Here is a 15143-nt window from a genome sequence, read left to right as displayed (position 1 = left end):
TTTGTCAAAAGTATAAGCCCGTACTCAATTTCGTATATTTCAATTATTTTTATATTATTCGTGTATTCTAAAAAAATTATTTGATACAATACGTAGAGAAAAAAAAATATATTTTTTGCAATATTTGTCACCAGAACTGTCTTAAAAAGAGATCGAAGTTGCTTTTGAAGTTACAGGAATTTTCATGCAAAATATATAAACTTCATCTTTATCCTAAAAAGTTTTGTATGATTAAGAAATTTTATTTAATATTGGAAGAGGATTTTTATTTGAAGTTTTAAAGGCGCGTCACACTTCAAATTAGACGGCAAAACGTGTTAACAATATAATTATATTAATACTATAACGTTTAGTCATATGTCACGAGACACGAACACTCGGATATCCGTTAAACGCCCTGGACATCGCTAGTGAGTGCTTGGTTCAAGTCATTTTAAAGTTTTATCAGCTGTCACGGAACGGAAACACGGTTCTATTAATATCCAAGTAACTGAGAACAATAGAGTCTTATAGAAAATACCTATTTGCACATTTATGCTGGTATTTATGCGGGTAAACAAGCCTGAGAGAGATACTCAATGTGTTATATTTCGAATCTCTCGATATACGTCTCACGTTAATTTACCCTTTACTTTTCACGCGATCGTGTTAAGATTTTCTCTCTCTAGATGTAATATTCAATTTTTTGCCCATTTATGTTTAAATTTAATTTATATTTAAATATATGCGAAATATATGATCATAAATCTCTCTCCAATTTTTTTTCCAAACATACGATGTAGGCATGCCATATACAAGTTCGCTGTCAAAATTAATTAAAATTTTCGTATGATTAGTCTCACCGTCAATCTTAACTTTTATCGATCCTTAATCCGGAACGGTAATTTTTTAAATAAAATATAATGTAGTCACTAAGCTCGTCGGTCTTTTACACTTAGAATCAAATTTACATTCCGTAACGCTATGTATATACATGGTCAACGATATATCAAGATTTTTTTATATTCACTGGAATCCGTAAATCGACAAAGTCGACCTATTTACTGCCGGTGGCGTAAAAGCCACAGTTAGATTTCGCGTTTAAACGTAAACCGTGCGTACCGGCACGTAAAATATCGTACTCGATAAACGCCGCGCATTAATTTATTCCGAGATACCAGCGTATGATTTCTCTTTGGTCGTCGCGAAAATACAATGATGAAGAATGCACAGACTCGAGACCAAGCGGGAGGAGGGAGGAGAGGTTGGTGGACGAGGGAAGCGTAACAATATATATCTACGCGGTTGTGCGGGAGATTTCGAGCAGATTTATGATAACGGTATGCATCTGGGTCGGCCAATCAGTCTTCCGCCCGCTGGGCTGCAATCCTGGGCTCTCGTTCGCACCTGTACTCTCGTTCGCGTTCGAATCTCGAATCAAATTCAAATCTGGTCAGTCTAATTGTCTACGATGTCTGGAAACTCGAAATAGATTAGCTTCGATTATCCCTTCGCCCGCCGTATGAATCTCAAATGAAATTCGATCGCTGAATCGTGATAAGAATTTCTTTGTTTCGTTCGAATACGTTTCTGTTTTTGTTGGGATCGTTCGTTTTAAAATTATGCGATTGTTCTCGAATGCATTTTTTTTCACTTTTTCTTTGATTCTGGTAGAAACGTCAAGGGATGAAAACATTGTAGAGGATCATTTCGTTCCGTGTCGATTAGAATACCTGTGTTATTGCCATAATCGTTGATGCGATGATCAATGACAGATTACAAACATATTATCGTAATCACTGTTTTTTGTCGCACGCTTAACACACTCGCTGCATTATTGTCGCGTGTTATCATTCGCGCATTATTTGTACTTATCAAATCATGCGTAAAATCGTTTGTAATACGAATATTGTATCGATCGCAAATTTGTTACGATTGATATCAATAATTTATTAGATATTTGCGGCGAACGAGAGGCGCGTGCATTGCAAGATCGAATTAATAAACTCCGAGTAATTATGATCCTTTATGAATGGGAAGTGTTAAAATTTTATGCGGAAACAATGTGATCGAGCGGCATGTCGTAAAATTACTAATAAAATTTCTCCTCGAATATATATGTAATTTACGACACGCGCTTTTTCCTATGAAACATCTTCAAGCTGTCGGTCTCTCTTTTCTTTTTCTATTTTATATGGTATTTGTATAGTATAAGTACAATTCTTGTATGTTGTCTTATATAATATGTTAAAAATAACGTCATTAAACGTTAAATTAAAAATAACGTCGTACGGTATCGTTTACACGCGACCTGTTTTTATTCGGAATGAACATGATATTTCTATCGTAATAAACATCTATTCTCTTTTTTCTTTCTCTTCTCTTTGTATATTATACGTTTTAATAATCCTATAATTATAGGATTCACAAGGTGGCATGAAATAGGCTTGCATGAAAATATTTTAAAGAATCATCGTAGTGGAATTCGCGTGCCGAATGCTGGATCTCGCGAATCAAAGATGTCGAGTTAAATATAAAGTATAATAGAGTTTTTGTGCAAAAATATAGAACGAAATATATTCCAATCAAACATATTTGGAGCAGTATCAAAAAGAAAAAAATGTAAGAATAATTAGATATCAATGGTAAGCGATTACTGATAATTCAAAAATTTTTATATTGCAAATTTTATAAGACATTTTGATTATTATTTTTACATATGAAAGAATTTGAATTTATTTTTTAAATAAATATATATATGTATAAACAGAAAAAACCAAACATATAGACTATCCTGTATACCAGTGTAAAGAAAACATCAGTTTTGCAATACTATTATTGATAATAAATAAGATATAAGTATTTTAATATTTTTTGCATTCAATCGTCAATTAAAAAAAACTTTATAAAAATATAAAAATAAATAATATAAAGAGGATTTAATATCGACATTCGATAAAATTTCCGATTATCAGATCGATTTCCGAGCTAGCTGGATAACCGGAAACGACTAAAGGAATAAGGAATTACGAACGCGAAAGAATGACAGTATCGGCATAAGAAACAAAAGATACGTACATGTAGCTTCCGGGAGTCTCGAGAGCATTCTCGATTTAATTCCGCGAGGATTTCCGTTTTCTATCGATATCTTTGCAAGGATCGCTACTCCGCCGATTGCGACGCCGGGGGACACGAGGGGGATAAAGAACGCGAGATGGATCCCGCTGCGCCGGAGGCAAAATAAACCCCCGTATGTGACCCTTTCTTGGCGGCGTTTTTTTCCCTTCTCCCGGTTCCGCTCTCTTCCACTATCGAGCCACAGATAACGACGGATACATAATACACGGGTGACTGCACGCGATTTCACGAAATTCGCGAAAACCATCTTCACGCTTCGCTGATCAAACGTTACTTCGCGCAGTTTTTTTTTCTTTTTTTCGCTTCTTCTTTCTTTTCCGACCTGTCAGGACGATTCGGACAGTGCGCGTCGCTATCGATCGTACCCGCTGCAAAGGGAACTCATTAAAAGCCATTGTACGAAGAAAGCGAGACAGTGCGTCCCATCGCTTCCAAGATTCGCGGATGGAAGCGTTGTGGAAGCCGAGAAATAAATGTTGAATCGATGATAATTATTGCGTTCGTTGTATCTTCTTGTGTATCCATCTATGCATCTGCCTAGTACGTTTCTATCGCAAAATTTCGTCGACCGTTTCGTTAGATAGATCGTAATCAACGCCCCCCGAGCAGCTTTGCCGTGAAAAAATATCGCGTATCGACAAAGATTCGTTAGAAAAATTTGTTTGAAAATATCGAGAGCTCACGCTGCGACGATTCGTTTAAAAGTTAGAAAAAAATGTCTTTCATGCTTTGATAAAAATTCTAAACTGTAAAAAATATTAAGAACAATATTTTATAATAGTTCAAATATAATAATAGCAATAATTAATAATAGTTACTGTATAACTATTATTATCGTTTTCATTAATGTTAATGAATAATATAAGCAGTAATAGAGAGAAACAAATTTTGTTGTGCATGTTTTGGATAAAAATATTTGCAAGTCAACGAGTTACCCCGAGAGAGATGATTACGCACGCGTGTTCATATTTATATACGTGTATGTATGTATATTTTATGATTTTATTTTATTAACCAATATACGAATATCCCAATTTGAAACACCAATCGATAACACGATATGTAACATTGCGCTCGCGATAATAATTGATTTAATCCCGATGTAATCGTAAGCACGTACGAGCGACGACTTTTACGAGAACGAACGAGACTTCGAAGAAACGCGCGGGCGCACGTCGGATTATTTCCATTGGATTACTCATTTTTAATTAAATTAATTAAAGAATCGGTGCGCTAATTCATGGAATTCGCGTTAGTAGTTGCTTCAGCATGACGTCCGTACACTATTGCAGAATTCCGTGAGGTTGGTAAATATTCGAGGAGCGCCGCATTGTTCTCATTACGGCGTATCGCGCCCTGCTATTCCCCGATAACTCCATCAGCTGGTATTCGACATCGAAATATCCGTACTGCAAGGTAGGAATTTCGCTTCACGCGTAGATATATAAATAAATATACGCGTGAACGTTATTAGCCATTAGTCATGGGACAGCTTGAACCTGTAATCGAAAATACAAGCATCTATATTCAAAGGAATATAGATAGCTGCATCTTTCTCGCTCTCTATCGTTTTTTTTGAAATTGCAAAAGAGAATCTATTAAAAATTCCTGTTTTATTAATTATAACCGTAATGAATAATTTATCGTTGAGAGGTCTGATCTTTTCTTTGTACAAAGTATTGACCGCAGGCATTTTTCTTCAGAGTGAAATTCTTGCGATTTTTTGTTGCGTTGAAGCTTGCTAAGAAAATTACATTGTTAAGAGATTATTTTTTAATTGGTTTTATACGTACCATCTTTCTGAAAATTTTTAGTGAAAAAGATACAATGTATGAATGCAAAAATATTTTAAGAGATAATCTAGTTAAGATCGAAATATATATGTAAACACATTTTGTTTGCAATCAAATATTTTGAAATTAATGTTGAATATATACTTCGTCATATATTAATTAAAATATGAAATATTCCCACGATCGTAACTGATAAGTTAATAATTAATTGATGTAGAAAGTCATACTAGAATAGAATAGACTTAAAATAAATAGCGTGCAAATGAAAAAATCTCTAAATGAATGTAAAATCTATCATGTACATATTTCCTTTTCTTTCTTTCTCTCTCTCTCTCTCTCTCTCTTTCTTTTTCATACAATATACGCAAGCGAGATTTGGTTCTAGCAGAACGATCTAAGTAATATACGTAAAGGATGAGCTATTAACTTATAGCAACGAAGAGATTGGAAGAGACGATTAGGAATTGTCGGAAAGGTCGTAAAATTTGTTGAATTCTGTAACCACTTTGTAGACTGTTTGAATTTCAAATAACGTGAGCGATAAAGCTGTAACTGTAAATTTATCACGATTAGACGATCAAGAATTCCGGGCGTTATCAAAGGAAATCATTTGATAGCAATGGCTAATCTTTTGCAAAATCGTTTCGTAAAATTCCGAGTAGGATATCGCGTTCCATATTTCGATTTCCTATATTAATAAAGCATAATGAATAATGAATACAGATTAGCACTGTCTAACATATACACAATATATTACATAGCACGAAACATATTTCTCAACGTACGATATCATCTTTATAAATATGGATAGAAGGTCGCCCGCGAGACTGAAATATCTAACGATACGTTCATTTTCGTAACATCGAATTAAATCTTCCGATATATGCTTATATAATGACGAATATATGCTGGCATGCGATCTAATATTGGTTGAGCTTGAATTCCATGACATTTCAAATATGTCGAAAAACAATTTTTTTTCTTTTCTATCCAGGATAATTTCATTAAAATTTTAGATTCAGAGGATGTATAGATAGAAATTCCACAAATTCTATGCACGATTTATACGAGTTTTCATGCACGTGGGTCTATATAATACGCTTATGTCCAGAAGTATAGTTCTCGTTGAAATTATGATATTATGTGTTACATTTATTTGCGCGTGTATTAAAAGCGTGTAAATTTTAAACAAATTTTTGAACGCACATTCTTGAAATATTACGCTTTCGTATATTGTTATTTTTACCATGGGAATTATAAAAGCCATTAGAGCATGAACCGTTACTTTGTAAAACTAATAGCCGCTTTCGATGTAACTGATTTAAGCAACTCGAGAAAAGTGACGAGTTTATCAAAAAATAAATAAAATACTCGATAAAGACAAGAACTCTGAGAAAAATCCAATTAGTAATTTCATGAATAACGATTATTCGAATGTTCGTTTTTGGCAGATTTTTTCACGATTTCCATAAATAAAGATAATTCAAATCTTAAGATTAATACGTACCTTTCCTAACTTCTGAATGCTAAATTAGTATCAAATATCCATATCAAGAAGTCAATTAAACCTCAAGTGAATGTAATTATTACGATGAATATCTCTGTCAATATCAACAACAATAAATCTTTTTATCGTTGTATCTTTTATTGTTGTTTCTTCGCAACGCACCATCGCGTTGCGAAGAATAAAAATTTGGTTGCAAGATTTTTTAAATCGCATATTATATTTTTACTATAATAAATCGCTATGATATAGATTGCGTCACATAAAGATCGTGCTCAAGAACATAATATCGGTAACGCAACGTACGTGACTTTTGGCAAAATAGATTGAATATCAAATCCACAAAGTTTTATTAAATGTGAGATTTCGCGTCTAAAATAAACTTTGAAGAATTCGGATTCGCGTTTCACATTTTAATTGCGCGCGTTATCCTATATCTCTCGTTTTCTCGTTGGTTTACAACGAATCGTTCAGATTTCACCGTAGTTACATATACATCAAGGATTAAACACGTGCGCGTTATATATCCTTGGATAATTTTATCCATTTGCAAGCTTTCCTTGAGATATTTCTCCTTTGCGCATGGAAAGGGCAAGACGTTTTCAGGAAACGCTTCTCGAGACGCATGTCGTCTGAATAACGCATATGTATAACGAAGATAACGCGGAGAAAGAATTCGATTCCCGACAAAAAATACCGTTTATCCTACAGTTTTCTATATTTTCTTTCGTATCTTTGCACGTGAATCTTGCCTTAAATTAGGATATACAGAAAGAACCGTTGAATATCGCCTTACTTGCTACGTGTATCCGATGTTGTGTACAGTATTTCAGGCGAGAAAAAACGATGCTACGCGATAGTTTCGTAGGCCCTCAAAAGAAACGATGGGGGCCCCTTTAACGTTTCTGCCGCCGCTCGGTGAGCCTACGAGTCAAGCCTGTCCAACTTGTACGTTCTATTTAATGCTCAATGACGATACTCAGCTTGTAATTAATTCGATAAACGCGCCTCGCGACGATGGGTACTTAGTTCGCTCTGAAAAGATTTTATAAAAACATGTAAATACGGATAAAATTGATCGCAGGTCTGATGTTTTTTTTACGAAAAATAATGTGAAGAACATATATGCATACACACACATGTCTCAATTTTATATAATTAAGGTTATTAAAAAAAAAAAAAAAAAAAAAAAAAAAAAAAAAATCCGGAAAAGTACAAAAGAGATTCATTGTAATAGTCTGATTGTGTCTCGAATTCTTTAATACTGCTATTTCGATGAATTTAGATATTTTGATATTTTTGCAAGTGATCTCAATTGTTATCTTCATATAAGTCGGTAATGTAATAATAGATGAGTCGGGAAATAAAAGAGAAAAGAACATGCACCGTGAAACTATATTCTTCCTTGAGATGTTTACTTGGCGTAGTTCAGCTCAATGATAAGGGAGACGGTGTCATACTCGTGTGCAACTTTAAGATCAGAGCTACACGTGGCTCGAAAGAACGGCCGTTGCGACATACATCACGATGTTGGTTGTTCAACATTCTGAAAAGTGGCACACACATGTATGTGTGTGGATACCACTTGTTTAACTTTTCTTATGTAGGACGTTCTAAAATTCACGCGCACGTTTCGCGCAAGGACGCGGAATTGCAATCATATATAAAGTAATATTCAGCTTCAGCGGCGCACGTGGTGACGTTATTTTCATGGTACAGTGTGTGCGCGACTTTATATTCTTTACTTGTATTATCAAAGTGGAGAGGAGCATTTGTTTTATCTCCTCTGTGTAATATAAGAAAATTTGTTTATTTTTTTCATTATTAATAAAAATATAAAAATTGTAGTATGTGTGTGCAATCGATTTATGATTTCTGTCGTTACATAATAGGATCTTTTTAAAAGATATTAGTAACTAAAATAAAGATTTATAATATTAAGGACAGATATGCGATTTTACGTGGATACAGATAAATAGTTATATATAATAGAATATACCTTGATATTGCCGGGGGTTTAAACTTGCGACAATTGCTAACGTACTTAATACCACGTCGCAACCACGAGATGGTAGGGATCTTCTCTCTTCTCTCACTTTCTCGATGTTTCCTGGATATAACGACGAGCAGATGATCCATCTAGTAGTATAAGCTGTAATAACGCAGCCGCGAGGTGCCTTAATGACGTGCCGCGCTCGCTCTATCCGCATATTGCAATCCTATGCGCGCTTTGTTCGCGTTTGTTTCACGTGCAATAAACGCGTGTGACGTCGTGTTTTGCAATAAACGTGTTTCCGCGTTTGTGACACGCTGCGATCTCCGTCTTGCAACGCTATCATAATAATGTAAGAGGCGGACGACTTCATCGAGCTGAACTCGCACGCTTGTAAAGCGAGCAATTTTTCGTAACAATTTTTACAGAAACGAGAAATACAAGATTGTAGCGCGAGCAGAGACCTATGCTTTGCATTTCGATCTAAATGCGGGGATTTCCACGTATATGTTTTCTCTTTTCATTTTTATTCGCAAATATGAGACTCCAGACTTTGGAAATGTGTTATTTAAGCAGATTTAAGAAAAGATTGTATATATAATTGATTCGAAATATCTGTAAAGTAATTGTTTTAATCGTGAAAATTAAATATCATAACTATTCTTGTAATAATCCTAATAACTGCTATTAGGATCAATTTAAGAAATTGCACAGAGCTGAAATAGATATTCTTGAATTAACTCGAGATAGCAGATATTCGCCGCAAATAAATGTATCCAATTAAGTTGCTATTTAATGTGTAATATTTTTATCGTGGTATATGGTAAAATCGAATTTAACTAAAGATCTATTCATATTATATACTCTATACTACGATAATATTTCGGCTTTTTTAAATATTATATTACTTTATAATTAAAATTGTCATTTATATTATTGTAAAGTCTTATAATTCTTGATTTATCCAAAGAGGATCTTAATCATTTAAGCAGCACGTTTCCAAAATCCATCAAATTTCCTTAATGTAAATTATTCACATTTGATATTATCCTGAAAAATACAAGTACAAGAAATAAAATTGTAACTTGCAACAATAACAATTGTAAAGTAAAAATGTTATTTTTAAACGAAACAATATTTACGCTTGCGTCATTTTCACACACACATACATACGTTAAAGATTTCTGTTTTTCCATCTCCTTATCACGATTTTGGAAAAATATGGTCTCACCTTGTTAACGCGATCGATCCGTTTGTACTAAGCAAACAAGTTTTCCATTCGTCTGATCTGAATCTGGCGAGAGTGAACGATCGGCAGTGTACCCGGAAGTTGGACAGGCCTGGCCTACGTAATCCGCGTCGTCGTGGCATATTCGACCCGGCGAGTATTTACATAATTCGAGTCGCATGCGCGTCGCGCGTAATGACTTGGAGCAGGCAATCGCGCAATCTTCCGCGAAAATCTCGCGTATCTAAGTAGTCCAGCCGGCGGCAACCTCAACTAAGGTAAATAAGGGATGTACGGGGGACGAGCGAAGAAAGAGGGGATAGAGGAGGAAGATGGAATGGAAGACGGGAAACTAGGCAGGAAAGGAGAAAGAAGACCCGCGGGGGGATGGACGGGGAAGAGCGAGAACAGGCGAGGTTGGGATACGGGTGGTGAAAAAGGAGGAGGGCGGGCGGACTCTGTATAGTCCCGGGAGTAATATCCTATCTATCACAAACGGAAGTAATGGTGTAATAGTTATGGACATTTCGAAGTGAAACGCTTATCGCGCTAAAACGACGCCCGCTACGATGAGTAACGCCGGCAACAGCACGCCCGCCCGATTCCTCTTCACTGCCGACGTTTTGCGACGTTGTATCGCTGCCATCTTGTCACCTGAAAAGGCAAGAGAGACAGGTGGGTCCGTTAGTGAATAATGGCTGAAATCAATCGGCCGTTTCGTCGTGCCCCCGTTATCGAGGTAATCGACTACACATCGACACAAGGGGCCGCGACGACGGGACGCCCCCGTTGTGAAAACGGGTGGCGTGTCTCTTGTAAGTTAACTCGAGCGTAAGTTATTTCCGCCGTGGCGCACCGCGTGTTCGTCGTCGTCAGTGCGAAGTTTAAGTTAAAGCCGAGAGAATAGAAACGGGAACTGGGGGGACGGCAAAGAGCGCGCACACGCGCTTATGCCGCTTGCTATATTTCGCCCGTTATTCAATAATTACATCTTCCGTCACGCGCGAACGAGAGAGCGATCGGAGAAGACGACTTACACAGATTACGGCAGATTAAATCCGTATACGTAAACAGCGAATTCGTGGCACGTTCCGCTAAACGGCCGATTTGATTCGAATTCATTATTCATATTGAACATGATACGCTGTACGTATGTTAGACGAGCAAAAGTTAAGATCGAATTTCGAAATATTTCCATTTGTTTTTCCATTTAATTAATTTTCATATTTTGTAATGTACATGTATATTTTTATTGGTCGTTGCGATCAGCAATGTTGAATATACGAAAGAATTAAAAAAATGTCAACGATCTTACACACAGAGATGCTTTTTTATTATAAAAATAGAATGCAGTACCTTTCTGTGTAAAGGAAAGGGATTGCACATTTTTTGTATAATGCTCGTTTTGCATTCAAGCCCCGATTTAAGCGGTGTCGAGTAACGACGGTTGCGGTTTTTACTCGATAAAGCCTTCTTTTTTTAGTGTAACGTAACACTGTTTTCGTTAAAGACCCGCTGTTGTAACGCGGATTCCTCCTTTCGATCGGATTAGCGACCCTGGAAGATCCGAAATAAATTCCGGACGTAGATTTCCATTATAATTTCCAATTGAAATTGTGGACTCCCACGGACTCGCCCGACGCGTTGCATACAAAATTACTTCCAGCGCTCTCTGACGCATCGTGCCGGCCTTATATTCGGTGAAACTGCACAGAATGTGCTGTGGATTACTGAGCTAATTACTGTCGTAGTTACTCACACTGTGCGTTGTAGCTATCGCGGGGAATAATTAATGTTGATAATATACATACATATATTGCGTATTATAAATCGTATTATATATATAGTATCCCGTGCACTTCGTAACTTGCAAATGTTAATTTGTCGTTACGGATTAAAGATATATAATCGATAGGTATCGATTATATATTGTTTCCAATGATTGAGTTTTCTACTTTCGACCTCATGTTCGTGCGATGTAAGAAATTCAACTTGAGTATGATTATACATTTAAAAGGGACGATCTATAATAATAACATTTTGTGGCAAACACCATTTATGCATAAATATGTGTATGTGTATACATCATGATTTTGATAATTTACTTTTTATAGAGCAAATTAGAAAATTAATTTTCCAATTTAGTTGAAAATTGATTTCTCAATTTAGAACTTCGAACAAAACACTGCATATAATTTGATTGGCTCAATTAAATCTACAATCTAATTTCCGAGGATAATGCTAAAGAATTGGTATGACTGAAATATATCTGTCTGTTTTTATTCGATTATTATTTCTTATTTAATTATCTCTTTTTTAGTGTGTTAAAATATGTCTCTTTCAGTAATCGAATAAATAAACGTCGATGTATATCGAATAGTATTTGTAAGAACACTTAATAAATATCAAACGAAGATGAGAGATGCGAAAATAGGAATCAGTTAATGATCGAAGACGAAATGACTTGATATACATTGTTCCTCGCAAATCTCTCTCTCTCTCTCTCTCTCTCTCTCTCTCTGTATCTCTCTTAATGAAGAAATATTTACTTTATCAAAAGCCATTATTTGTGAGCGATTTGATATTAATATGTATATAGTTGTAATTGAGAAATATGAGAATTGCAAAGAATCGATTATTACGATGTTATGCTATAGCAAATTTTTGCTCTGCCCCAATTTTTCCTATAACATTTTTTATTTAAAAATAATATGACAATTAAATCAATATTTCATCGTCAGTAAAATAAATTACATTCACTTAGCGGGGCTAAGTCAATGTATATTGAAGTAGGTTACAATATATAAAACTACGAATTGTAGTTAAACTACAAAGTGTGCCACAGTACACCGAACAAAACTTTTGTTGATACACATTCAAGTTTTCTACAGGTTTGTTTCTGAATTTAAAGTTTAAGCTAAACGGTTCAATTGGGAAAATATCTTTTAATTTAATGTTGTATATTTAAAACGATAAGCGAGAATTTTTCTTAAAATTTTCTCTAAAAAAAAAAAAAAAAAAAAAAAAAAGTTTTAAATTACACGGAGAATTTATCATTAAGGATGGTATTCTGGTACCGTATTATATCGTATACGGTTTCTGGAAATCATATTGTATTACTTTAATTTTATAAGAGCGTAAATGGAAACAGTGAAAATTCTATAATTTATAGTATGTTCATTTTTACACATTACCGATAATCAATAAATATTATACTTTTTTTATAAAATATACTTTGGATATGTCCATTTTTCCTTTCTAACGAATTTTTCCGATTTGGCCATTTTCCTCGTGTCATTGATACGGAGCACGAGATACGTGCACGCTTTACCCCATTATGCGATTTGCGTGCCTATTATAACGTGCCTGTGATACAACTCGTTTGCGGCTAATTAACAATGTTTGTGCCGGCTTGCACTTCTGGCCCGAAAGACCGTTATAATTTCTCTTTTCATGCGAAATGAAGGTATTCATTATAAATGGTACGCTTTCACCTATTCGCTTATAAGAGATACTTGACCTTTGCATTTGTTTCCGAAAATGTATTGTATTTCGTACCATCATCATATTGAAACGCGCGTATTCGCGTTTATCACGACTATCGGTATCAAAGGAACAAATGTCATGCAAAGCCGTGAAAAACCTCTCTCATATGTATAAGAAAATACATCATTTTTATAAATTACGCATGAAATTAATATTTAACAGTACATTTTCTTTAAATATGATAAGTTTATCTTTTTATAAGCCTTGTAATATGTAAAGCGAATATTGAGACAATATAATATACAGATGCAAAGACATTTTATTTATTATTTCGAGAAAAAAATGAAAAAAATATAAAGTTGAGCTATAATTGAAACAATTTATGATTTGTGGAAAAGTATAAAATAAATTTTGTGTCATAAGCTTAAATTTACATAAATTAAATATATAAATTATTTAATTTTGATATGAAACCACGATCGTGTAAGCCGTGCAACATATATAGACAATGTCTAAAGGAAATGGTGAAGTAAAATACATTCGGAAAGATAAAAAAAATTAAATCATTTGAGCTGAAAGCGGCGTCATATTTCTTTTCTCGCATGTCTGTCTCTAGCTTCGAATAAATTTATTCGAAGCTATTGATCGTGTATACTATCTTTTATTTCGTATTCTGAATGTACAGAGTTGGGGGATCACTTCCGCTGATTAAACTTCCGCGGTTAATTAACCACAGGCCGATATTTGCTCCGGTTTTGCGCCAATCCTGGAAAGACCGTGATGATGTTTCCTCTCAAATAGAATCATAGTGACCCGCCGTTAAACGGAGTTATTCCCCATACTCGTCAAACCGCAAATACGAGCTACTCGACTAGGGTGGTTAACGCCGTAAACATCGTTATGTTTCGCTTGCGGCCAATGTGCCTTTTGTTCTTTTATATTTTCGCCGCATTCTGTCCTAACGAATTTATCTTGATGATAAGAAAAAAAAATTGTCGTACCGCGATATTAACACGCCGTAATAGCAAAGTATGTTTATCGCAGTTTTAAATAATTTTTGCTCTGGACAAGATTCGAACTCCCAGAAGATAGAGAATTTTAAGATCTTTTTTTATACGCGTTATTTCTTCTACGTAAAAGGAAAATATAGAAGCTGCTTCTTATTGCTAGTTAATACAGATAAAATATCGCGAATTCCGGGAGAACTTTCCGAATATTTTTCTGAAGAAGATAAAACGATGGTTTTATTTATAATGCATCTAGTTGTTTTGTAGATTATTTTTGTGTGTGTCGTAACTTTGCGTTCTTGACTAACAATGACAGAGCCTGACTCATCTACCAGAGCCATAGTATTGATTGCGGAAACTGAATAGCTCTCAGGTCTGAATAAGATTCTGCACAAACTTTGTCAATTAAATCGAAGTGCATTCAAACATTTACAGAATACACGCATTGATTGCGAAGTCTAATGACTCCTGCTCATGTATTTACTTTTTAAATGCTTTTCAATTTATTCCAAAATATCTGCAAATGTAAGATTATAAAAAATTTTTATATATACACTTAATTCTATATATGTTTATTATTTGATTTATATATATAAAACTCTATAAAAATATATTATATATATAATATATAAGAGAAAGAAAAAATTTAAAAAAATTATATAAATTATCGTATCTATTTTAATTCTAATTTCTATTAAGTATTACAAATTTCTAATTAATCGTATCAGCAAATTGCGAGAAAATGATATATATACATATATTATATAATCGGACTGTATCAAAATAATGTTAAATATTCACTGAATCGCGTAGCATGTTCATAAAAGTAACACGACGCTTCGGATGCATGATCCAGAATCTACGTGAGAATCGTGATTTGGGTCAGAGTGCATTTCAGCATTTACGGCCTACGTGCATCGGTTATAAAGACGCTCTCAAAACCTAATGACAAACAGCTGGCACAATCCAGGAGGATTTAATGCTCCGATCGCCTCGTGCGAGAACCGTTTAATAA

General features: G+C 34.7%; 1 protein-coding gene across 4 annotated transcripts in view; it reads right to left on the bottom strand.

The window, feature by feature from the left end:
* Window positions 1-9181: 9181 nt before the first annotated feature.
* Window positions 9182-15143, bottom strand: part of Dpr12 (defective proboscis extension response 12) — a 232060-nt gene continuing 226098 nt past the window's right edge. For all 4 annotated transcript variants that reach the window (XM_070308818.1, XM_070308819.1, XM_070308821.1 and 1 more), the window contains one exon: window positions 9182-10289. In XM_070308818.1, coding sequence (XP_070164919.1) covers window positions 10177-10289 — 113 coding nt within the window. In that variant the 3' untranslated portion in view covers window positions 9182-10176. The remainder of the gene's footprint in view (window positions 10290-15143) is intronic.

This window comes from Polyergus mexicanus, unplaced genomic scaffold, assembly GCF_030449975.1.
Source record: "Polyergus mexicanus isolate NDT 795.1 unplaced genomic scaffold, iyPolMexi1.0 SCAF_16, whole genome shotgun sequence".
NCBI classification, from domain to species: domain Eukaryota; kingdom Metazoa; phylum Arthropoda; class Insecta; order Hymenoptera; family Formicidae; genus Polyergus; species Polyergus mexicanus.
Note: the sequence above shows the minus strand (reverse complement) of the source record. Positions and strands in the feature narration are given on the sequence as shown.